Here is a 27,081-nt window from a genome sequence, read left to right as displayed (position 1 = left end):
AAACTCCCAAGGAGGAGAATGAGGCAAATAAGCAAGATGACCCATGACGTATAGAAGAGGCGCCAAGGCACAACATTAAGCACCGTACAACGGCAGAGAAGAGCACCAGGTGACACATAGAGCCCAAGGGATCTTAGGCCCAGTTGACAAAGCAGAGCTATATAATAGCATACAAGTACCCCACACGGAGTATGCACACCCTAACACCGGGAACACATCTTAGGGCAAACCACAGTCAGAGGACCAGATGCAACAATCTGTGGAACACTGCCACAGTAGGCTAACTGCCAGCTCAAAACGCATAATGCATCCAGAGGATGCTAAATAAAAGGGTAACTACCCCCGGCCATGTGAAAAGAAGATCTGAGGCTTACTGTCTAGAGGATGCTAAATGAAAAGGTACCACCCCAGAACAACTGCCTGAGGAATACAGGCCTAAGGGGGAGGGCGAAAGTCCGCAAGGAGGCGCTGAACAGCCGATTCGGCTTGAGCATCAAACAACAAAACCCCATCAAAGGGTAAATCGACAAGTCGCTCCCGGATATTCTCCGGGAAGACGCTATCCCGCAACCAAGCATGGCGCCGCAAGGCAACTGAACCAGCCATAGCCCGGCTTAAGGAATCAGCAGTATCGAAGGCAGAGCGGATCGTAAACTCAGCAAGGTCACGGCCATCCCGGAGAAGATGAAGGAGGTCAACACGAGCGCCTTCAGTGGTGGCGGAGAGCAGAGACTCTACAGAGTCCCACAGGGCAGAGGTAGCCCGAGCCAGGACACACTGTATTTAGTGACCGTAGGGCAGCACTAGTGGAGGCAAAGATGTTCCGACCCCATGACTCAAGCCATCTGGACTCCCGGGAGGGAGGAAGCATTAGCCGGGGCAAGGAAGAGAAGGCAGTTTGCAAAACAAACCCCTGCACGTCAGGATGCACAAATAAGCAAACTGGATCATGTGGAGCAGGACGGTGGCGGTGCAAGACAGAACGAGCCACCAGATCACCGGAAGCCGGCCGAACCCAGGTACCCAAAAGGGCATCATAAAGAGACGCTTCAAAGGGCAGAAGCGGCTCCACATTCCCTGACCCACGGTGTAGGACATCAAGTAGGTGGGCCACAGACAAGGGTGCTGAAGGGGGTTGCATGTTCAAAATCCGAGTGGCCAAGGAGACTACTCTCAGAAAAGCCGCTCCGGCCTTGGTAGCCCTCCATGGAGGGGACAGCAGCTAATCTGTAGGTGAGGGCTGTAAGCTAACCCTCCCAGGACACTGAGGGTGCGACCAATGTCCAACTGAGGGGAGCCAAATTGACGAATGGGGGTCCTGATGGGGCTCTTGTGGAGGCGAGGAGCCTTCCGGGTCCGGGGACTCCTGAGGAGGCGGGGATCCTGCCGGGTCCACATATTCTAAGGGGGGGGGACAGGTAAGAATACATCCGGCTTCACCCGACGCCAAACTCTCTCCAGACGCTCCCAGAGGAGAGTCAACAACCCGGCGTCGATGTGGCGCCAAAACGACTTTAGTCGGCGCCGATCGAGCCCCATCCGGCGCCAACTTGACTCCGTCCGGTGTCGAGTTGGCCCCGTCCAGCACCTAATCCACGACAAGCTCCCCTTCCGAAGAAGGAGATGGCAGCGGAGCCGGGGAGGCATGCCTCCGGCGCCGCACCGGTGCCGACTCAGCCTCAACCACAACAGACTCCGACTCCGAATAAAGAAGCGGAGGCGGAGCAGCGAGTTTACGGTGCCGGAACAGCGCTGACCCTGGCTCCGGCCAGGCGGCTGCCTGTCCGGAAGGCCGAGGTGTGCTCCAAGCAAGGCTTTGAGCACCAGCAACCACCTGCGACGCCACAGGGAGCCCCACGGGAATATGCGGCGCGGCAGGGGTGCTATGGGTCGTAGAGGGGGACCCAGCCGGGCCACACCCTGATGACACCATATGGATCGTAGAGGGGGACCCAGCCGGGCCGTGCCCTGACGACACCACATCTCCGACGTCCCTGGAGGGCAAGGGCTCATTTAGCGCCGGGGGCGAACCCACCGGCGAGCCCATCAGGGACCCCGCAAGTAGCGGAGGACCCGAGGATGCCCCAGGGACGGGAGAGGACCCAAGGGAGGCCTGCAGAGCCGCGGCCTAGGCCTCCATCTTGGTCCGAGTCGCCCCCGCACCTGGAAAGGGCGGATAGAGGGGGGGGCGACTGTCGGGGGCGCACGTCCAAATGTTCCGGGAACCAGTGCCCCCGACAGCAGATGAAAGTGAGGTCGAGGTCGACTTACCAACAAGTGGCGAACGACGGCCCCGGGCCCCCAAGGGCTATTGACAGCGGAACTGGAAAGTAGAGGGGACCGCCGGCGTTGAAGCCGGGGAACGAAACGACTCAGACAGGGACAGCCATGCCGAAAGAAGCTTCATCCGGCGCTCCCGCCGGGACTTCGGCTTGAGGTGTTGGCAGGCGTCGCAGTCCGTGGAGTTGTGGTGCCCGCCCAGACACCACATACAGATAAGATGTGGGTCCGTGGCGGACATTTGCCGCAAACGGAAGTACAAGTTTTAAAACCCGAAGGCATCGCACACTGTTCCAGATGCGATCCTGAAAACAGGCCAGAGGAACCGCTTACTCCGGATCTGCTTTGCACGCGGAAAAGAAGGAATCTGACGTCAGCACACCGGTAGGGACTATGACCTTGCTGACATCATGTACATGGACGACGTCAGGGCGGGGTCGTGTGGCGCCGGCGGGCGCAGAGGTGCTGCTGCTGCAAAAAAAAATCCGGATCCAGTCTGACGCCTGGGGATATTCTAAGTTAAGGAATCTGCGGCTAGATGTCTCTATTAGATAAGAGGAGACAATACAACAATATTGGACCCAGATCTACACTTCAGTTTATTTTTAAAAGAAAACTGATCCACCGTACTGGACAGTGGCTACAAAGGCAGGGAGGAGCAAGGTTCATCTTTCAATGTCATCGGTTGGGGCATCACCAGAATGCTCTTTCAGGGACCTACTGGGGCAAGCATAGTACTCTTCACTAATCCCCAATCCTGATGATGAACCTCTTGCTCACTGTAGAAGTCGAAACGCCTCGACTTTAGACAACGAAACGTACTGACTCAATGCCAAATAATTCTCTGGAGTAAAGTAATTTGTCTTTTTGTGTATACATACCTCACGTTATCAGGTTTGTTGCAGTGTGTGATCGTTGGTCAAAGCACTGACATTCTAGCTGATAATTTTGCGTGTGTCAGAATAAATGCATTTTACAACTTCAATGATTGGTGGCTTGTTTATAATAGTTTGTTAATTAATTCCCATTCCCATACAGATTATGCATCACAATAGTATAGAATGTTATCATGAAATGAGTCCGCAGTGAACTGTTTTATTTACATTATTGAATTACACTTTGCTCCTGATTGGCAAATTGGGCAATCCCTGAATTGGGTTACCAAAATAATATCAGGGGCCATATCGTGAGAAATTTGGTGTAGCATGTTTAAACTTCTTAAAACTCGCACAGAAAAAGGGGCACTTGTCTCTGCACAGACCAATCGCGATACGGTCCCCCGACGTCCAACCACACCTGTACAGGACTGAACTAAGCACTGGCCAAACCAGTGTCCGTCACAAACATTTTCAGTGTTAGGAAACCTCCCACGTATCCAGTTTGACAGTGATGTTGAACAGGTGTTCATTGGATAACTGGATACGTGGGAGGTGCAGCGAAGCCGAAACGTCTATATTGCTAAAGTTTAAATACAATTTTTGATTTAAAAGCGATCCATCAAAGACATTAAGAACCCGCAGCTGACTCTTATTGCTGTTGCATCGTATCTATGGGTTTTACACATGGCCAGGAGATGGTGCATGATAAATTCCTTTGCCACGTAAACGAGAAACATTATTTGCGGAAACAATACATGCGTGAGTCAAGGGCAAAGACCAGTACCAAGTAAGGTAATTGGCTCGTGAGCTGATACAGAATACATTCTGCCCACAGCAAACAACGGGCTTATGAATCAGACATTGAGACTTGCCCCCAACAGCTCAGGCAAGACCCATGGACACACAGGTTAGACACTGTAGCTTGCCGCCCAAGAGGCAGACAGGCGCTGGTCTTGGAACAGTGGGAGAAAGAACAAGTATTGGCATGGCCAGTAGTAATGGAATTGGCTGCCAGTCTTATGACTTTGATGATATTTGTTTGTTTTATCATTAGGTTTGTAAAGCTTTATTGTTTGAGAAGCTGCTGGGCTCTCGCCAATATGAAAAATGGCTAAAACACAAAAATAGGTTTTTGTTCTTTCAAAAAAACAAACATTGTCATGGTAGTCACTGGCACTTAAGGAAACAACTTTGTGTGTGAATGAGCTCCTTGTGAAAGAGCAGAATGTTCACTCACAGTGAAGCTAGCCAAGGACAGAAGTAAGCTGGCACACTGCCCCATGCTGTGGAGTACAATGGGTGGAAGAAGAAATGTGAATGACAATAGCAGACCAATGGGCGAAGAGGGTTAGCTGAAAGGCCCTATAGGTATTATAACGCCAGACCTAAAGAAGTGCACCAAACACAAGCTTGGGGAACATCGGCGATTTAGAGTCCCTCAGTCCCTTCCTTCCCCAAACAGTCTGTGAGCATCAGATATCAAGCCCTGCTTGTCCACCATCTGGCACACTTGGTTTGCTGTGCGTTGCCATTAGGCATTTGCTGGGATGTCAGTAATCCTGCTTCGGACGTGGCTAAGGGTGAGTCAATGTTCTAGATGTTGAAGGTGCCCTGCTATGTCCTACCACCTCTACTGAGCATGCAAGATGCGTTACACACAAGAACTGATATCTGTATTTTCACTCTTCACCACCAAATACAATGTGCTGCTTGTACTTTTTTTTTTTTAGAGAATTGTTTTGTCTGTCGTCCCTCACTCATTTTGTCTACTCCGTTTCATCATCTTTAAAAGTAGATTTTAAATTTGCAAACCAAGGCAATAGGGAATTTTAAAATGAGTTCTAAGCTCAATTAATTCTTTAAGTGTGAAAGGTATGCAAGTGGTTCACTACAGGTGAGAATGGCACAGCGATTGCTTTTGTATATTGTGTGTGAGTGTGTGTTCAGGCTAGCAAGCGTGCCCCTGTGCTGGTAAGGGGAGGTACAAGAGGACATTCTTGGGACTTTTCACATAAGGCAGCACAAAGTCCAAGGCCAGCCCTGCATATTGCTTTAACAGCCAACTCTACCACTTACTGTCAAAGAGGATGACACACACACACACACAGACACACACACCTTTGCATGATCTCAATTGGTAGAAATAATGAAAGACCAAATCTAAGTTGAACAAGTTGAAGGAATTAATGAAGACACAGAATGATTTTTTTGTCATTTAATTGTAACTTTTTTCCTCAAAGATGACTTTTTTCCGATTTTACATTAAGACAGTTCTAACAAATTCATTCTTTGTTCACGAAAAAAAAAAATCTGAAATCATATTAGAGAACTTCTGCCAATAAATAACAATTATCACCATTGTCTTTAACGTAACTATATATATAAAAAAAACAAAATAAAAAGAATTAAAAAAGCAAGAAGAGGAGGCTTGGTCTCTGATGACTGGGCACAGCAGGGGTACTGGGAACAGGGATCTCTTCAGCACAGCAGTGGATTTTCTGGCAGTCCCAGCATTCACTTCAAACTGGATGCTTGACTGCCGATCCTATGTGCCCAGAACATTCCTGGCAACTCCCTTCCCCACGCGTCACCTCTAGAAGGTTCAATGATGCAATGTCTCTGCCCCTTTAACCCCAACCTGCTTGCCCCAGACCTCCTCCTCATAACATGCACCTTGCTATAGCATGCATAAAAAAGGCTGCTAGACTCAGCCCTGAGAAGCTGAAGCAGTGCCCCTGCCGCCAGCACTTGCAGTTTATTGGACCATCCCACTGAGTTTGGGCGCAACACCAGCATGGCATGAGGGCGGAGGGGAGGAATCCTTGCCTGGCTTTATCAGCTCGATATCATGGACAGTCCTGTCTGTTCCACTATAAAAGACTGCTCTACCATAACGGCAAAGCGGATAGGAGCACAAAGTTGAACATAGGACATACCCAACATACGGTAGAGCAATCCACAAAAAACACTCCTCGGCACACATTTTTGTATCACTGGTGCCATCAAACAATAGCACCAAACGCAGAAAGCCCTAGAACTAAGGATTGACAGTGTTTCTCAACCCGCTTGACCATGGCGTGACCACCTCCCTTGCCCCAGGCATACTAAGAAAGGGTTCTTGTACCAGAACCTTTTCAGTAGGTCACGCCAAGTATTTGACATTCCTTACCGAGACAGCTATGTAATCATGCAGAGAGACTATTAAACTACACAGATCATCACTCCAGCTGGATTTCGTCACTATTGCTTATTTTTGCTCTCTGCAATTATTTCAAAATTAAGAAGAGGCATACAATACCCATTAGGCATCCACCCTCACCTAGTGCTCAACGGGAACCCTTTGGGCAATGGCCCTCCAGATTATAAGATTCTTGGTATTTTTCCTCTTTATCCTCTCCACTTCCTCATTTTGCCCATGAAACGGAACCAAACATTCCTTTCGTAAGCAGAAGTTAGTCCTACATCATTCACTGAACCCCATTCCCAGCGAAACAAATTGGAAAATGTGTCCTGTACCTGGAGTTCTATGAGACCCACCCGCTTCTAATACGTCATCTATTTCCAAAGTAGCCCTCATGAGATTAATAGTCAGAGATAATTTTCAAGAGTTCACAATTTATTCTATTAAGAACAGGCAGTTCCAAAGACTGAACTTTACAGAGTACAAGGTTGTCGTATTTTAGACTGGACAGGGTACATGCTTAAAGGATGCAGTCTGCCGAAATTAAGCAGTGCAATATTGTAACACCAAGTGTGCCTCTAAGTTGGTTTACGTCACTCCACTATTGCTTGTAAGAGGATGATCGACCTGCCATTCACCAACACCCCCCCCCCCCTCCCATGCCTGCTGTGACTTTCCTGAATATGGCAGCCACAAAGTCTGCAATAAGTTTAGGGTTGCCACCTTTCCTAGCTGGCCATTTATTAACGCTTTATGTCTCTGTAAAGGGCCAGACATTATACTTAATTAGAACTTTAAATAAAATTGTCTTCTCAAATTTTTAACACTGCCTTTCGGTCTTGGTTTACTTTAATTCTTCTTATATTTAGTCTTTTAAATGTGTACTGTTAAGGGGGAAAATACCAACTTTAGGCGATTTTCTTAAATTTTGGACCAGCTGAGACATTAATATACTGGTCATGACAGTAAAAAACACAAAGCTGCGTAGAAACCCTATAAGAAAGTCACTAGAATTCCAGATGTGTTGAACGGGGCAATACATGTAAGCTAGTAAGAAATTGTGTGGTCCTCAAAAAGCATGAACAGCATTACATTCTTGTAAGTGTTTTTATTCACCAACTTATCTCTCGGGTGGCAGGTCCTCTACAGCTAAGATTCGCAAAATTTTGAGATGTGGTTCCTATTTTATATATCAAGCCGTGTTTAACCGTTTTGCAGCCTTCTCACCACCATCTCCACATTATTAAAATGGTTATTTATTATTAGATTAGTTTAGCTCCATCCGGTCACATTCATTACAGCCTTGTGCCAACCAAAAAGTAGTCGTGACCCCATCAGTTTGAGAAACCTGCTCCAGTCAAAAACCATTATGGAGCACATAATATGTGTGCATGTGCAGATGGGACCATGGTGCCTGTGATGGGATATGTGGAAAAGATTTTTCTCGGTGCTGTGTTTGAGTATGAAACTTTTTCTACAAGTTCTCTGAAGAAAACTAGTTTAGTAAGAAACAAAAGCACCTTTGCTATAAAGTCTCTTCAGTGGAGCAGCAAGACCCTTCAGAAAGAGACCTGTCTTCTGTGCATTACCATTCCACATTCTCTCCAGCTCCCACAATACCCAGTAAATTACTTCCTTAAAGGAGAGACCATGTGAAGTTAAATTAAACACTCCCTGTAGGAAATGCAGAACACGTGTGTGGTTGCATTTGTGGTTAGAAGAACAAATGCTGTGTATTGTTGTGCAATGAGGCTCCGTCTAGGCCTAGTCTTGATGATGTGAAGACTGAAGAGGAAGAACGCCAACCGATTATGATTGAACCTGCACTGCCTACGAGGAAGATAAGAGCGTAGAAAAACACTTTGAGCAGTTGTGTGTCATCAAGAAAGAATAAACTTTCCATATGATCTCCGTCTCTGCTCATGAGGACGACTGCAGACACACTGAAGAGCAGAGCTTACGGAGAGGACAGCTCCATGCTTGCAAATAAGGAGTTTTATGTACACCTAAGAATAACAGAAGTACACCACAGAAAGGTGCAAACAGAGCCTCACATCTTTTTTTGTGCAACAGTTATAGGAATGCTCTTCTAGCAAATGTTCGCTGATCCCTGTGCTAGTGTACATAATACACACAACCTCACCTCGTCTCATCTCCTTGCTTTAAACCTTCCAAAAAGCAAGACCAAATAGCTAATCTGTATTACTAAATCCAGATTAAAGCACTGGTATTTTTAATAGATTTAACTGGTAGGAGTCAGCCTTCCTGCTGTCAGACAGACTTGAATGCCATGGGTTCTTTCTAAACAGGTGAATCTATATGGGATTCATGCTGGAGACAGACACTCCTCTCAATGGTTTCTATTCATTTCTGTGCCCAAAAGTAAAATATCTCAGTAGGTCTGTATAGTCTAATACTGGAACACTAAGTGAACAGCACCAAAGACACCCAGCCTCCGTCATCCATGGTTTAATTTCATCCGTGGTAATCCACAGTGAAACTGAAAATATTTTTTCAACAAAACATCTAACTCAGGATACTAGTCTTGGGCAACAAGGACCAAGAGTTTCAAAAAAAGTATACGGAGAAACAGTTTTTTACTTGCGTAGAAAGTGTAGCCTAGTACTCTTCCACTGAAGGTATCAAATCACAAAAGAAAGCAGCCGCCAAAACTGCTTGAGAACAAATCAACATCAAAAATGCCGGGTCTGTCCACATTTTTTAAATGGTCTGCTTATTTCCTCCCACTCTGCAAGTGGATGCTACAGTGTAGGATCAAAGTTCTCTCCATGCTTAGCATGGACCTTCATTTAACCCTTAACTGTATTGCAACTCATCACCCTTGAATCTGGCTGGATCTCTTCCTTGGGTTTGGAACTATGCTGCCTAAAGAGAGTATACAGTACTTTCAGGAGTCTTTGGCCTGCCCAGTTAGTGAATAAATGTAAAAACACAACAATTGGAGCCCACTAAGCCTTCCGTTCCTCTGACCTTCTCCGCAGTTAGCGCGTTCACCATGATCACAATCCAGTTCCAAACAGAACTGATTAAAACTGGGAAGTGATATGGTAGGAAACTCAATTTGGTTGTGAAATGTTAAAGCCTCGAAACAAGTGGCGATGAAAAGAGGTCAATTGCCATGCTGCTTCTCTAAATATGGTTGGCACGCATCCTTACATGACAACATACGAATTTAAATTCACACCACTATAGCACCTTGTGAGGATCATGTGGTGCTTAATAAATAATTAATAAACACATAAATCACTTTTCAGGATCTTTGCAATTCGAAAATGAAGAAAGCGTTGAGAAACAAGCTGAGAAATGGCTGGATGTTTGCAAAACGCAGCCCAAGGTTTGTGGGATGCAGATACAGATTTCCACACCATGTCGCTCTTGCTTCGTCTTAGGGGACACATGTTTCATCGCATGGCCAACCTCCTCAGTCCACTGCGTTGTAGCACACCAATGCCCAGTGTCTCCACCTAGTCTTCAGAGGTTCATATAATTACTTGTATATATCACACCTAATAAGGTATCTGTGTGCTGGACATTGGTTAGGGTTGATATAATGTAAAAGGATCAGAGAAATGGGCACCATACTGAAACATGGGCATACGGAAAGGGTATGTCGGAGGGAACGAAAGGAAGCCCCAACAAGACAAAGAAGAGGAGGCCATTTAGTGAGTCAAAGAGAGCCTTATCTTACACAATATTGGGGAAAATAGATTTGTTAATCTCGCAGACTGTAACATACTACTAGGCAGTCTTGGAGGCTTCGTTCTCAGTCTTTTCAAGCTCACAGCAAGGAATTAGGATTTGTTGCAATTTTTTGGTCTGGCATGGGAAAGGAGGACAAGGAATTTTATCAGGTAAATACATTTCTAATAAGCAGAGGCCTGTGAATGATGGAGGCTCACTTAAATGGGCAAGCCTACATATTCCGATTGGAAGTCGGGATACATCTGAGAAGTGAGAAATCCAAGATGCATGATAGGAAGCATTGTTTTCCTGGCTTGCATTTAGACCGAATAGGACAAAGTAAGTCTGGCACAGACCCCTGACCTTTCTCTTGTTACTATTCAGCAAACATTAAAGGTACTCTCTGGTTTCCTGTCAACCACCATGGTCTTTTCTCTAGTATTGCTTTCAGGTTCAAGCTCGCTTTTGTTTAAGTGCACTCAGTTGTGCTCCCTTTAAGGGCTACGGAGTTATGGTTAACACTAAAACCTCAGTTTGCCTTTTGAAATATACAGCCAGACTCGTTACTTTCACCAGACTCCCTTCTAGTGTAGTCTCTTCTAGTGCATAACCCTTCTCTTATGATCTCTGTTAACTGGATTCACTATTGCAGTTCGATAAAAGCCCTCTGTTTGTGCAGGTCCATCCAACTGTTCCATGTTGCATTGATTACCCTGGCCTGTAGGTTTATGTTCCATGGTAGCATTGGACTCCTGTCCATTTCCTTTGTTGGTGATCTGGTCTGCATCACGTGCTTACCCTTCTCACATGGAGCCAATGACAACGAAATAAAAACATATTTTCCAGCATAATGAGGGATATCCATGAAAAAAGGAAACACTCAAATCAATACACATTGGTAAAGACGAAACAATATGTGAAACACCGCAACACGAGGTGTAGCAAACATGTTTCAATAAGATAGTCTTAAACAGTCCTATCTACACTGTCTCCCCAAAAACCTGGAAGTGCCTTACTTCTCAAAAAAATAATTGCAACACAAACAAAAAATAAACTTTCCACCGAGAAAAACCTAAAATAAAGAGAAAACTAAAATATATCCACACCCAGATAAATACATTGTAAATCTCGAGAGTGGAAATACTTTTGTGCACTGGCCAGGCAAGAGTGCATGACCATACCAGCTCCTTAAGTATTGTTGTGCCTTTTCAGACATACACAAATGTCTGATCTTCCTGGGAACAATTTCATTACTTTCATTGGAACGATTGTCGAAAGTTACTACCGATCGCATAAGCCGATTATTTGCAAAGGAAGATTTCAACTTTAGCTAGGATAGTTTATGACCCACACAATGGCTCTCTGCACTTTTAAACACTTCTGGAATACAATTGTTTGCTTTCATTTCCAGACAAACATCATCACCACCCCCACAGACGGAGCAAAGGTGCCATAAAACAGAAGTAACATGTCCAAACAATCTATGTCCCTAAAGCCCTCCTAACATTCGGCTTTATATTTTGCCATCAGTACAATCTATCGCAAGTGATCCCGGACTGTATGAAAAAAATAGGATTCCCTTAGCATAAAAATCAGGAGATTGTGCTCCTACCTCTCACAAATGTACATACTAGATTACAACTGTCCCAAGCCATGAAAACAAAGTCTTCTTCAGTGCAAAGATCTGCAGACATTGCCACATTCCTCAGTATCATCATTTGCAGAGTCCCCCCTCTTCACACAGCCTGGTTCAGCTGAGAGCGACTTCTCGAAGACCTGCTTCTTGCCCAACTCCTTAGCAAACTGTTACTGACCAAACAGGCAGCAGGCCCAATGTGCATTTAGGCCCAACACTCAGATAGCTGCTGGTCAGACCATCACATTCCTTTGTGCCTTAATTTTTTGCAGTAAAATGTATACTACAGCAGCTCAGGTACACTGAGTCGACGTGTAGACCTTTGCACATTCAGCAATCTCACAGGGGCAACGCAAAACAAAGCCAGCAGTCAATATAAGTGCAATGCCCCAGGCAGACACATAAAACCTCAAATGGAGGCCAGAAACACTGTGCAGAAGTACAACCAGCCTTTTAAACAAGGAAATCATTCGCTGGGGAATATGACAAACTTCTGCCTCCTTCCCGGCATCAACAGTCGAAGGCAGAGGGAAAGGGATACTTCAACAGAATGATAAAAGCAGGAGTCCTAGACGAGTCTGGAGAAAGCCCGCTTACAAAAGTGAAGCAGGCGGTTACTATCTCTGCCGCCAAAGCTCCAAAGAAGCAAAGTGGACGAAATTGGGGCACTGAACATCTGAACAGACAGCTCCTGTGGGTCTTAGTTTGTCAGCCGACATGAGCCTCTCTTCGTCTCTGGAGGAGCAGATAAACCCACCTACAAACAAGTGCAAGGAATCTGCGGCAGGGGATGAAGGTAAAACTACATTCAAAATCCTCCAGTGCAAACTGGAATCAAAATTCATCAGTGAAATAAAAATCTGTTGTTTCTTTTAAACGTGACATTGATTTCTGAAAGAACAGGAGAGCCGAAATGAATCACCTTGAGGCAGCCAAAACCTGGCTCTGGATAGCTGCTTTCCAGAAGCCTCGTGTCACCACCTCTGACTCACCCTTACAATGAAATACTTCAGATGCACTAGCAAATAGATCAAACTGTAAATAAAAAAATGTACATATGTATTTATATCTAGATCTCTACCTATGTGGATATGTAGAGACCGTGATATACAAAATAAAATTAAAAGATGTACAAAAAGGTCACCCCTGCAAATAGACTTAATACAAACTGGACCGAAAATGCAACCCCAGTCCATTTTTTTTTGTTTTTGCCTTTTTAATAATAAATAGACGGAGAAGTTGTGGATCTCCAGACGTGTGCGATGGATGCTTATCGCCTCATGGAGACTTCTTGTCGGCAGAGTTTGAGTTGGTGACCAGATTGATGGGCCCATCAGGGTGCAGGGGGTTCCGGCGCGGTGGCATACGCTCGTTGATGCGGTCCAGACCCCTAGCTTCTTCAAAGCTGCGGATCTTGTGCTGTGGTGAAAATCCTCGAACTGTTTGGGGTACAGAAAGCAAAAGAGAGGATTTAACTGCTGATGGGATCAGAGATCAGAAGCATAGCACCAAGGACATTGTAGGGATTTCAGATCAAATGAATTAGCGGAACAATGGCCTATCTACAAACCTTAAACTGCACTTGTATCAAGAGAATGAGTGAGAAGGAACAGTTATTTACCTGTAAAACAGAACTCCAACAAGAGAATTTTCTTTGACTTAATAAACATTATGCTATCTCTACGTGATGGAAGAGCAAACATGCCATCATGACATCAATTTCTCATTGTAATTATTTATTTTCATCGCATACTATAACATTATATCTGTTTGAATTAAAATCACATTCTGACACAAATGACCTCGGAGGCTGCAAAAAACAAGCTTGTCCTTGCCAGGAGAAGCGCACATCACATGAACAGCAGGGAAGCAGTTAGGTAAACAAGGTCTACCTGGGTGTCAGGCCAGGAAGTATATAGGCATCAACATTTGGGAAAGGTTAGAACTGATCTCCAACATTCCACTCTGCAAACTTCACTGGTAGAGAGTTCCTCGAAAGTGCAGCAATGGCTGCCTTACCTTTAATGGAATGAGCCCTAAGTTTAACCAGAATGGGCTCATCTGCATTTCTGCAAAACAAACGAAAGGAACTGGGGGTCTAGCAAAATCCTGCAGTATGAGCAGAAGTGTAGATAGAAGGCTAATTAGTCCCACATAGCAAAAGAGGGAGTAAGAAAAGAAGAAAGAGACATCCAAATGCAATCTAAACGGGCCTCAGAGCGAAGCTTGGATACCCATCAATTGTCTGAGTGATCAATCCTATCATCTGGTCATCCAATCCAGGATAAGATGCTTCTCTTGATCATAGAGAGCATCTAATGTGGAGTGATTTCACTCAAAAAAGGCCGAAGATCGTCAAAGGATTGGAGCGAGGAGACCAGCAATTGCAAAGCGATAGAACAATTGAGAGGAGTGCAGTGCTGAAAAAAGGAAGATTAAGGTGGTGTATTAAAATAGAATTGTGAGAAAACGCTACTAGTTTAATATGTATCTCACACTCTAAATAAAACAACAGTGCAAAAAGCAGTGTTCAACAAATAACTGCTATGTAAGAAGGTCGACATGTTTCAGCCCAGTGGGAACCATTTCTCCCTGCGGCTTTCTTCAGGACCCTTGTTGTTAAATTTTCGCTACTGCAATAGTGTATAAACACAATGTATAGTGAAAAAAAGAAAAGGTGCTTGTCTCACTACCATCTGAAGGTAGCACTTTATACAACCTTCAGTAGATCCTCCGCTTCAAAAGGATGCAGTGAGCATCCGTAATGATCGAGGAACGGACCTCACCTCGCCTGGAACCTGGCTCAGGACTAGGAGGCCCCGCTCTATCCGTTGTTGCCCCGTTGTGGCTACCGAGTCAGGAGAAAGGATTTCTGCCATAAAGTGACATGCAGGATACTATTGATGTAGTTTTAAAGTTTGAAGAAGCCACACCAGCACATTGTAAATGGCATAATGGAGCATCTATACAAAAATACTGATTTAAAAGCAGTGAGAAGTTACAGTACTTCAGCATTGGGGGTTTTCCATAGGTTCACTTGCTAGGCCTATTTCAAGTCATCAAGCTGAGAAAATTCAGTTATAACCAATAAAACAGGGTATAACTATCATTTCCTTACCACTACACCTTGTGTGTTTAAACTACCTGACTGTATGACCTAAACTCTGGCTAATGAAGTGATGAGGCTTTCAGCTCCACTATCCAGTGACATAGCTCTCGATGGCAAAATACTTTAATTCACCCACACATATTGCTGAGAGGGTTGCCTGGAGGAAGGTTGACTTCTAGGTCGGGCTGAAGCACTCCAACAGAGTTCCAACAGAGGTCACATCTAGGCTACCAAGACTGTCTTCACTTTCAATGGCTTGGTAGGCTTTTCAAACAGAGGGTATGAAAAAGTCCTTTAAAGAATTGTTTAAACAGCTTACATGAGAAGAGGGGCTTGTCACAGTGAACCACTAAAGTCACTAAATTAACCTGTGCTTAACCCTCTGGTAGCATGGCACAAAAGCAGTCCAGTTTAACTTAGAGGCAATATGTAAAGTATTTATGTAGCACACAAACAGCATTAAAGTGAAACACAAGAAAAATCCCACACAAATTTAGAAAAATAGATTATATTTTAATAATGAAATGATACCATAATGACACATCCCAATTAGTAGAACCAGGGATGTTACATTTCAAAGTTTTACGTATGTATAAAGCCTAAAGGCACAAAGACCCACTCACAGTCATCTGGTCATGCTCAACCGGGGGAAACTCACAAGTTTAAGCCGACCGCCATGGAGAGCTGGCCAGACACAGGAACCAGCTTAGTCAAGCTGATAAAGTTACCTTCTCAAAGTCTGGCACGAACAACCCAGTTCTTGGTGAAGGAGGCTGCGAGGAGCAGAGATAGCATCGTGGATGGTCGCAGATGTAGCGCGAAGAGCAGGCCTGGTGTCGTGGATGGTCATCACAGTAGCATGAAGAGAGGATCGGGCGTCATTAACAGTCAATACTAGAGCTTCGCATTGGTGGTCACCACAGGCTGTTGATGCTGTAGCTTGAAGTGCAGATCTTGCGTAGATGGTTGTTGCTGTAGCGCTTCCCGTTGGCAGTTATTTTTTTAAAAAGTTTTTTTTAATGCAGATTTATATAGCGCGAACTCGACTCGAAGGTATTGGAGCACTTTACATGAGCACCGGTTACTACACAAGGACACATTCAGGCACGGGCAGATTAAGTGATTTGCCCAGAATCACAGGATGTGGACGCGACCCCGAGGCTCGAACCTTGGTTCCCAGCACCAAAATCGGCTTGTTGCAGGTGGCAGTGTCTTGGCGCAAACAGGCCCGGTGGCAAAGAGCCAACACTTCAGGATTTTTCTTTTCTTCACAGAGAAGTGCACTCTGATGCCAGTTTAGGGTCCAGGACCTGGAGAGGCACCTCTTTGAGATTCACTCTAGCAGAGGCCACCAGGCTCAGGCAGGTCCAGCTGGAGGTCGAGACAGATCCAAGTGCAGCAGGTCCAATCAGCAGCAGGTCAGCTGGACAGTTGCGGGGATGCCTCTGGAGCTTGTTGTGTCCCTATAGCTCAAAACAGGAGGACAGCCAACTGACCTTTGGAGTCACTCAGGTTAGCATAGCGTGAAGAGTGCAGGTCTAGTCTGTCTTCTCAGAGAGCAGGGCAGGCCTCAATCATGGCAGTCCTATGGAGAACAAGGCAGACCTCAAGAAGCAGGTCAGTCTTCCGGTAGCAGTAGGGCAGTCCTCTGAGAAATTATACTTTGTGCCAGTCTTTGAAGTGAGGGTGAGATCCTGACAACCCCCACATGTGGTCTGGAAAGTTCTTCTCTTACCCTGCCAAGGCTCCAAGTAGTATAGGGTCACTTTACGTGTGTGCTGAAGGCAGTCCTATGAAATGTAAGTGGGGAAGGGAAACAGCTTCACCCCACGCATCCTGGCAGGATGACCCATCCTGCCAACACCTAGTGCTCCTTTTGTCTCACTGTCTGGGAAGAATACACAAAGCCCAACAGCAGAGCCATTCACAATTGCCTGCTCCCAATCAAAAATTATCATGTATGAAATCTAAGAAGGTAACCCAATGTAATCCAATTGAAGAGATGGGCCTTAAATTAGTGATAAATGAATGTCTGAGTTGTTGAATACAATGCTGCTCCCTGTCCTTTGTACTGTTTAGGGCTAATCTTAGGGGAGAATTATTGGTTTTAAAAAGGAAGGTTTAGGCCTGGCAAAAAATGTACTTTGCCAGACTGGAATGGCATTTTACTGCACTACAAGCTGCAGTGGAAGGCCTGAGATATGTTTTAAATGGCTACTTTAGTGGGTGGTGCAATGAGTGCCGCAGGCCCACAACTACTGTTTAACTTAGAGGCCCTGAAAACATGTCGTACCACTCTATTAGGGGCTTACAAGTAAATAAATGTGCCTATGAGGTGTATGTCATTTATATTATGTTTTAGCACAAGCACTTTACCATTGGTTAGCATGGAAAAAGTGCACAAAGTCCTGATGCCAACAAAAATAAGTTGAACACCAAAAGGCCAAAATCTGGGGAGACTCTTCAAAATGGGCCAGGTCCAATAGCAGTGTCGCACTAAGGGTACACTAAAGAGGGTTTGAGGTAACTGTTGGAGGGGTAGGGGCTTGGGATGTATGCTGCTCCTGATGGCCTGGTCGTTGCCTGGGTGGCCCATGGCCCGACCTCAGAAGGGCTGGGAAGCCTGTTGTGTGGCGACGCTCTTGATATGCCAGGCCCCTAGCACATCCCCAAAAAGGATGAAACTGCCGGGGTGGGTGGCGAGGGGGGGGGGCGATTGCTGGACAGGTGCTAAAAGTCCCAAGGAGCATGTTGTGGCTCGACTCTCATTGCAATGCTTCAGGGCAGCTCCTGTCTTTTCGATAAACTGATTAGTACCATGAAAGGGCATGTCCATTAAGGACACCTAGACATTCAGAGAAGGCTGTGGATCACATCCATGTGTGGCGTCTGAGCACCACGCTTTGCCACTAGCCCTTCCTAGACAATATGTGGTGTCCTGGCAGGAGTGGATGACAAACTTGCCCACATTCTGGCCACCATGAATGATTTGGGCTGAGGAAGCACGTAAGTCTTCTGGGACTGCCATTAAGATCTCACCAACCATGTCTCACAGTGCTTGGGTGTAGCATCCAAGAAGGCAGATAGCAGTGACCCACCTCAAGGCAAGGCTCAGTCATGGAGAACATTCTCTTGCAAAACGTTTCTGAATGCTTGGACTCTGTTAAGAGTTGTCATTGGAAATGTGTTCAGGTTGACTCTGCTGGTGGATGCCTTCACCACCAAACTCCCAAGAGTTGTATTCCGAGTTAAAAAGCGAGGGTAGCCTGGAGTCTATGATGAGTGGTAACCTGTCAATTGACTGGTGGTCCAGAACAAGTGCCCAATAAAGTGTACATGAGGGCCTCATTGAAGAGCAGAAGAGGTTCACTTGGTGCCTGCACATGCTGAAGGACCTCTATAAGGACATTTTCTTTCACGTTCATAGTGGAGAGGTGGCGATCAAGAGCTTCAGTAGCCCTCCTGATCATAGTGGCAAAAGACATACTTTCTTCCGTAGCTGGTCTGGGAGGTAAAGCAACCCAGTATCAAACGAGGTATCCAACTCACTGGAGTCCTGTAGATCCATGTACCAATTGCCCTCATCATAAAGGGGAGGGGGACTCTTCTCCATCCCTTCTATTGTTGCCTCTGTATGACTGCCTCTGATCCCAGAGAAACGTTTTGTGTATTGTCTGTGTGTGACCACGTGGTACAGTGATAGTATCAGAGTTTGAAGGATTGAGAATTGGCTGCTATGCATTGGGATCCAGGCGTGGCTTCTGTCAAGATGAATTTGGCTCAGAGTTCATAATGGGTTGAAGCTTCTCTTCCTGGGCCGTGGGCATCAACGCCCAGGTCTGTGGGGGCTGAGCAGAGTTCAGCTCCAAACCTGAGGTCACCAGTGTGGAACTTGAAGCCGGTTTATTAGGTGCAGAAGGTGAACCCTCAAGTGATAACCAGACTGGAGCCCGCAGCTTCTTGGGGCCCAAAGACACAACAGAAGGAGCTGGAAAGAGTGCCAAATACGCACAGCATGACATCAACCTGCTACGACATCGGTGACATACCTGGGAACTTGTGGGGCATCAGGATTAAGGTCGGAATCGGCTCATCAATAGAACATAAGTGCAACCTGGAGGCACAGTGATGCCCTTGCACCTTCTCTGGAGAAGAACTGTGACAAGAAGGGGCTGAGTTATACTTGGACTTCTTATGTTTTTTCTTACTCAAGGACTTCAATGATAAACATGATCTACCGCAGGAATGACTACAGAAGAAGGACCACTCTCTCAACTTTGACCTGAATCAAGACTTGCAAGGAAACTTGTGATGCTTTGCGGAATAGAGTTTTGTGTTCTCAGACAACTTATGGATTCATCTGGACACAGTCGTCGCTGACCTTGGAGTTGTGCACCGAACCCAAACACCAGACTAACACCTCATGGGGATCTGTCACAGACACCTGTTTGCGAAGACTAAAACTTGGTAGTCATGTTGGGGGGTAGTGACACTTTCCATTGTACACAGCAAAATGTTGAAGGAAATAAATCACTTCACATGGTGAAGAAAAAGAAGAGAGGAACTATAGATCTGTGTCTGAAGGTGTGGAAAGAAAAGGACTGACATTAGCGTGCATTGGTGGTGCTTGTATAGAGCTCTGTTCATCAATTCGAGAGCAGAGTGGTGTCAATGCGGACTCACAGGGCACCATCTATTGCCGTACAAGACCACTCTGTATTTACAAAGTGAGGAATCTGTGGTTATAAGTGTCCATCTGAAAATAGAGGCACTCATTTGCCCAAGGGAGAGGTTAGCATTTGAGTAGGCTTTCCTAGATTGAATCTCCCTCACCTTAGGTTCTTTGTGAGGTATTGAAGAGACCGTTGTTTCGAAATGAGGCATGATCAAGATGGATTAAGACAGCTCCATGAAATAAGCTTCCTAGCCTAACATGGAATGTTTGAGAAGCAGATGTTTGAAGCCTAGAAAAAATTGCAGTAGCAGCAGACTTTGAGGCACCGTAAAGCCTGTATAGACATTTGCACCACAGTCTCAAATTGTAGGTAGGGTAAGGCTGATCAGATCCTTCATCTTTGTATAGTATTAGTATTCACCCTTTTCTTATTTGCAAATAGAACCATGCTTTGTATGGCCTAGGAGTTACTTCAGAAAGTAGATTAACAACAAGAATCTGGTTGAGGTGGCTGCATATGGTCCATGATTCGGTGGAAAATAATTTCTAAATGAAGATTGGAGCACATTAACTTAATAACCAAGTCTTTAATTCCCACAACAATGCTGTTACCTGGAGTTTCTGTATCCGAAGTACAGTTTTCTTATATTGAATATTGGCGATGTTGCAAACTTTTTGTAGAAATAATAAAGGTTTCCAAGTTGAGGGACAAAGTAGGTCTAATGGACTGAGTAATCTGATACATACTAAAAACCTAAGGCTTGCCCTGTCAAATTGTAAGAGAAGAATAATCAGGTCAGACCAAATCACCTGCTGAGTAACGAGCTGGAGATTTGTTTTTTTCAAATGGCTCTGGGGAGAGACAAATGTTTTCTCAGGAAGACATGTCATTTATTAAACAAGATCAAAAAACCCAGATTAAAAGAAGTTCCTGAAAACTTAAATGTGTTATAGTGACTCTGCAGCTAGGGTAAGAACTTAACCTCAGGTGCAAGTGAGCAAGGTGCAAGTGAGCAAGAAACAAACCTAAGTGTACAAAAGAGATGCCTTATGGGATCTACAGACCTCCCGCTTACGCTTTTTGTGGTAAATTGTAAAAACTCTGTCCAAGGGTGGGCCTCGTGTGTGTATAGGAATCATTGTTCTTTACTTCATGGCAAGCATCATGCATCTCAGCAAAGGACTTGAACTATTTTAGAACTTGTGCGGTAGCCACATCAATTGCTGGTAGAATAGTAGTATTGTACTGATACTGGTAAATTTAAGGTAATTAGACTTGAGCCTAAAAAAAAGGATCTTGCATGGCATCTTTTGAGCTTTTTGGGGCATTAAGCTTAGGGAGACCACTTGACCCCTGCGAGAGTAGTATCCACTTCTACTGCATTACCTTTATGCCTTTATCAATAGAGATTAGTTCACCTGGGACTAGAGGAAGCAAACACTTGTTGCTTTCCCCCTAACTTCTGGTCACAGGGGCATGGGCACAGAGCAACCCTCTGCAGGCATTAGGGGCCAAGGAACAGTAGTGATTCTCTCATCACTACAGAGATATTTTGCAGAAACCTGTGGTGCCCAGTCCCCTTTTTCCTCTCATCCGAGTGCAAGTTAGAATCCGGTCATGAAGTGAGGTGTCTCTTCTGGTACCAGCATCTTCTCTGACTTGGAAATAAGCCATGAGATCAGCAGGGCTAGGTAAGTAACGGAGGCCAACAGGCAAGAAGAACAGCTTAGCTGATCTTCAATGACATGCACTGAAGAGGAAGCCAAGCTTGTTTAAATATAACACAATGAAAAAATTACTTGCCTTCAATAACAATATTCCTGGAGTATACCATACCCTTTTCAGATTACTCACCCTATGAATGTCCTCCAGGCACCAGACTGTCAGGAAAACGTATTCCCCAGCAAAAGCACTCGAGAACCAACAGGTGGCACCACACACCTTCAATGGTGGTCTAGCTACCTCCCTTTTGTGATATCAGGCTTTACGGCACTAACTGGTATGCTAGCATCAGTTTCTTGTATTTTATCAGCACTCTATCAAGATGTGTAGGGAGGAATTGAGCAACAGCGACAACAGCAGCAGAAGCATTTTTGCGTACCTTGAGATCTTATAAATAACTGCACTAACTTATCAGGGGAGGAGGGAGGGCAGCGAGGAATCAACAGAAATACATATATTATATCCACCAGAATTGTTATTAACATGGGTAAGGATAAGTACTAACCTGTAATCCTAGTTCTCTTCCAGGGGTATCCTCATCACAGTCATAAGCACTGAATATTCCTGGCCATGAGTGGGGACCCCGGAAATAATACAAATTATATAAGAAAAACATTATATATATATATATATATATATATATATTCAACATATACTTCCCAAGGAAATAATTGGCACGCACTCCCAATCTCTGGAATCAATATCCTCAATATTCTTTATTCAGCTTACAGCATTACAATCCTTCGAGAGACAAACCAACGCGTTTCGCTATCCGCCGATAGCTTGGTCACGGTCAATATGCCTAATTCAAATCCGCCAATAAAAACAGTGTGATGCTCAATCACATGACCCATGATGTCAATCATCCAGCTTAACCTGTTCGCAAAGACCTCTGGTCTTGGTAGTTTTTGGTATTCCTGCTACCCTTTTGACTGTGATTTGGTGTTGCATTTATGTTCCCCAGAAAACCAAAAGCACATATGTCCTTCGAGAGAGTGACTCTCGATGTGGTAACTCGCTGTTTTCAGCTGTCGTAAAATTTTGGGAAGACTCTCCTTTGTTAAATATGTCCATATAGATATTATGTGTATCAGCAATTGGGTTTATGTTTATGAATAATCAACATAAATGCAACACCAAATCACAGTCAAAAGGGTAGCAGGAATACCAAAAACTACCAAGACCAGAGGTCTTTGCGAACAGGTTAAGCTGGATGATTGACATCATGGGTCATGTGATTGAGCATCACACTGTTTTTATTGGCGGATTTGAATTAGGCATATTGACCGTGACCAAGCTATCGGCGGATAGCGAAACGCGTTGGTTTGTCTCTCGAAGGATTGTAATGCTGTAAGCTGAATAAAGAATATTGAGGATATTGATTCCAGAGATTGGGAGTGCATGCCAATTATTTCCTTGGGAAGTATATGTTGAATTTGTATCGGCGTGGCTCTGCCGAGGTTCCGCACCGGAAAACAGACGCGCCAAGGGTCGACAACACGGAGCCAATCTGGGGCTATATATATATATATATATATTGATATCACATGGCCATGGGTCAGCGGATTTCCGGACATTCAAAGGTGGGGGTGGAGCTATGCTTTGCATATGGCGGAATCTGAGGAAGGCCGTAAGGCTGAAATGCATTATGCACACGCTGTATTTAATAAAGATCTTCCGACGTCTCCCCTGAGTGGCCTCTACCTCTTCTTTCCGGAGTGGGCAGTTGTGGATGTGTTCGCGCTTGCCAGAGGCGCTTTTGGAGGCCCCGTTCCGTCAAGAGGCCGGAGAATCACTGGCTCCTCGCTGCTTGCAGCTTCTTCAAGTATCAAGGTATTGATAGGACTCCGGCCCGCCTCTGAGTGCATGCCTAGTTTGGGACCGCTGCGAGGTGCAGATCGTCATTGACGAGGAGGCAGTTACATTGCTATTCTGTCTCATATGCATATGGCGGCATCTGAGGAAGGCCGTAAGGCTGAAATGCATTATGCACACGCTGTATTCAATAAAGATCTTCCGACGTCTCCCCTGAGTGGCCTCTACCTCTTCTTTCCGGAGTGGGCAGTTGTGGAGATATAGATATAGGTATATAGATCATTCGTTTCTCATACCAATGCAGCACCCATCTAAGAGGCTAAACAATGTAATAACAGATAAACTGCCTTTGCAAACACATATTATATGTATAATAACACAGGAGGACAAGTAGCACTTGCACTCGGTTTTTAATGAGTAAACCTCATGAAACAACTGCAAAAAAAAAGCAGACATAGTTAGCCTGGAGGCTGCTTTTGTGAATCAATAGCATAGAAAATGAAAGCATTTTCACACAAAAATTGGCAGTGCCTTTAAGGCAGCCAAGACCCCTAGCTTCCCATCATGAATCGGGGGTGACAGTTAGGTCAGTTGTTCTTTGCGTAACCCTGAAGATAAGGGCACAAAGATATCATTTAATAATGAAGTATTCTCATTTGCCTGGGAGGCGGGTGGGTGGCTTATGACTTTGATGAGGATACCCCTGGAAGAGATCTAGGATTACAGGTAAGTAACTTATCCTTCTCTTCCAGGGGATCCTCATCAATAGTCATAAGCACTGAATAGAAAATAGCAAGCCCATCTTCCACCTGCAGGCAAATGAGACTGAATGACCCAACATACAACAACAGCCGCAATCAGCTGTTGAACAGATTCCTCAAGGAGGACTGGCCTACTTGGATGTCTGCTCTGGTGTCTGAATCTAGACAATAGTGCCTTGTAAATGTATGGACGGACCTTCAAGTTGCCGCCTTACAGATCTCAGAGATAGGCACGTTATGAAGGAAAGCAGTCATAGCCGCTTTTCCTCTCATGGAATGCGCCTTGGGAGTAGGCCCAAGGGGCTTTTGCACTAATTGATAAGCTAACTTGATGCATGAAACTATCCATCTGGAGATGGACCGCGTTGAAGCTGGAAAACCTGTTCTGATAGACCCATAGTTAACAAATAGTTCATCAGATGTTCTCACGGACTTGGACCTATCTAGATAGAATTTTAAAACTCTTTAGGTCAAGCAAGTGTAAAGCCCTCTCAGCTGGAGTGGAGGGATTAGGGAAAAAGGTCGGTAGAGAGATGGTCTGATTCACATGGAATTCTGACACCACGTTCGGAAGGAAGGAGGGAGGGATGAGTCCTCAATACCACCCTATTGAGATGAAAGACAGTGTAAGGTTCCTTTGAGCAAAGGGCTTGTATTTCGCTCACTCTGCGAGCGGAGGTGATCGCTACCAGGAAAGCCACCTTCCACATGAGGTGTTGCAAGGTTGCTTTGTGGATAGGTTCAAAAGGTGGACCCATCAACTTTGATAGCACCAGGTTCAGCTCCCAGGGCGGTGAGGGAGGTCGGACCGGAGGGTAGACCTTTTTAAGACCTTGTAAGAAGTCTTTCACAACCTGCAACTGAAAGAAAGAAGGCTGAGAAGGCGAGCGCCTATTTGCAATGATGGCTGCTAAGTGCACCTTAATGTAAGGAAACTTCAAACCTGCTCTAGCTAGGTAAAGCAGGTATGGTAAAATGACTTCCTCCTGCCCCTTGGTTGGGTTACAATTGTTTTGTACGAACCACATATAAAAACGTTTCATTTGCACGCATATGAGTGGCTAGTGGACGGCCTCCTCGCTTCTTTTAAGATGAACATGCAGTCTTGTGGCAGTCCTAAATGGCCATACTAGAGGACCTTAGGAGCCATGCTGCGAAGTTCAGTGAGGGAAGGTTGGGGTGATGAATCCTCCCGTTCATCTTGGACAGCAGGTCCAGCCTGCACGGCAGTCTCCTGTGCGGGCATTCTGACAGGTGCAGAAGGTCAGGGTACCACCATTGTCTCGGCTAGTCCGGGGTAATCAGGATCATCCTCATGTGCGAATGAGAGAGCTTGGTCACCACCTTCAGGATGAGAGGAAGGGGTGGAAAGGCATACACAAACGCCCCTAACTAGTCTATCAAAAGGGTATTCCCCTTCGACCCTGGCCGGTAGAACCTTGAGGCGAAGTGTCGGCATTCTGTATTTTCGTCGCCTGCGAAGAGGTCGATACTGGGACGACCCCAAGCCTGGAAAATGTCTTCGACTGCCTCATCGTTGAGTACCCAGTCTTGTCTTTCTTCAAAGTGTCGACTGAGAGCATCCGCTTCTGCGTTCTGTTCTCCCAGCAGTTGTACCGCTGTGATTGATAGGTTCTGTGCCAGGAGCCAATGCCAGAGAGCTTGAGCTTCCAGAGACAATGTGCGTGAGCGGGTTCCTCCCTGTTTGTTCAGGTAGTACATGGTGATGGTATTGACCGTCTGTACTAGAATTTAGTTTGCCTGAATCGAAGGGAGGAAAGCCTTGAGGGTCAGGTGAACGGATCTCCGCTCCAACATGTTTATGTGATATGAGTGTTCTTTTGATGACCATTGTCCTTGCGTCTGGAGAGACCCCGTGTGGGCTTCCCAACCTTGGAGGGAGGCGTCTGTGATCAGTGTCTGAGAGGGAGGTGCCTGATGAAAAGGTATCCCTACTTGCATATGCTCCTTCATCTACCATGGGATGGCTGCTCTTGCTGCGTTTGAGAGATCTATTTTGTAGTCCCAGCGAGCTGTTTACTGACCCACTTTTCCCCCAGACCCTGCTGCAGAGGACACATTCACAGCCTGGCATTGGGGGATCAGGAAAATGCAGGATGCCATCGACCCTAACAGGGAGACAATCTGACGAACTGACGGCATTCTGTTGTCCAGAATTAGTCTGCCTTTCAGTGTGATGGAAAACTGTCTCTCCTCCGAAGGAAACACATTCCTACCTCGGAGTCTACCAGAGCTCCCAGATAATGTATTCTCTGTGTGGGTTGTGGAGTTGATTTGTCAAAGTTCACATGAAGGCCTAGCCGGTGACAAAGCTCTAGGCATTGTAGGAAGTGACTCCTCAGGCTGTGGAGGGAGGGACCCTTCAAAAGCCAGTCGTCCAGCTAAGGGTACATGAAGATACCTCTGCAACGTAATGCGGCTGCCACCACTGCCATACACTTCGTGAACACTCGGGGAGCTGACTTCAACCCGAAGGGTAGCACTTTGAACTGGTAGTGTGAAGATCCCACCAGGAATCTCATATTGCCTGTGATGTTGACTGATTGGAACATGAAAGTAGGCATCTTGCAGATTCAGCGAACACATCCAATCTCCCTGCCTGAGATGTGGATATATTTGATGGAGAGCCAACATGCGAAACTTCTCCTTTTTGATTGATTTGTTGAGTGTTCGCAGATCCAGAATGGGTCTGTATTCTGCTTTTCAACCCTTCTTCTTTACCACAAGGTATCTTGAGTAGACCCCTCGAGCTCATTGAGATATTGGAGAAGCTACAGCGGTTCGGTGGGGTAGAAGAATGATTTCTTCACAAAGACAAAAACATATATTTTCAAGGGTACCATTTAACTTAGATACCGACCGAACACAAACCAGGAACAAAAAGTTGTGAAAAAAATTCAATTTATAGAGTGTCAGATTCACTTTTTTCTGAAAAATGCAATCAGAATATTTATTTTAACTTATAAGGCTGTCAAGACAGATAGTGACATATAGTGCAGTGAAGTGAGTGCTCAGTGACTGTGGTGATGTGAACGCAATATATACAGGTGCAAGCGTAAAATATTTACAAATGATCAAACTGGATTTACAAATGAGGAAAAGGTCAGAACAAAATAAATCAATGTCTCCGGTATATGGCAAGCCTGCTCATTATTCTTAACCAAGAGACTTATTGTGGCTGAGACAATGTGCAACGCCGACGTTTCAACCCGGACAACAGCCTAATTCATTGATGTCATGGCGGGTCTTCTTCAAGGCTAAGGTGTTGTAGACAGCCCACACGGAGGGGTTAATTCCCTC

The 27,081-nt window shown here is 45.4% G+C and overlaps 1 protein-coding gene across 2 annotated transcripts in view; it reads right to left on the bottom strand.

The window, feature by feature from the left end:
• Positions 1-5,358: 5,358 nt before the first annotated feature.
• Positions 5,359-27,081, bottom strand: part of PPP3CC (protein phosphatase 3 catalytic subunit gamma) — a 653,177-nt gene continuing 631,454 nt past the window's right edge. The window contains exon 14 of one of the 2 annotated variants that reach the window (XM_085633979.1): positions 5,359-13,116. In XM_085633979.1, the coding sequence (XP_085490105.1) occupies positions 12,956-13,116 (161 nt within the window). In that variant the 3' untranslated portion in view covers positions 5,359-12,955. The remainder of the gene's footprint in view (positions 13,117-27,081) is intronic. The other variant, XM_085633980.1, reaches the window with a different exon arrangement.

The sequence above is a fragment of the Triturus cristatus genome, chromosome 11 (assembly GCF_964204655.1).
Source record: "Triturus cristatus chromosome 11, aTriCri1.1, whole genome shotgun sequence".
NCBI lineage: Eukaryota > Metazoa > Chordata > Amphibia > Caudata > Salamandridae > Triturus > Triturus cristatus.
This window is presented reverse-complemented; position numbering and strand designations above follow the sequence as displayed.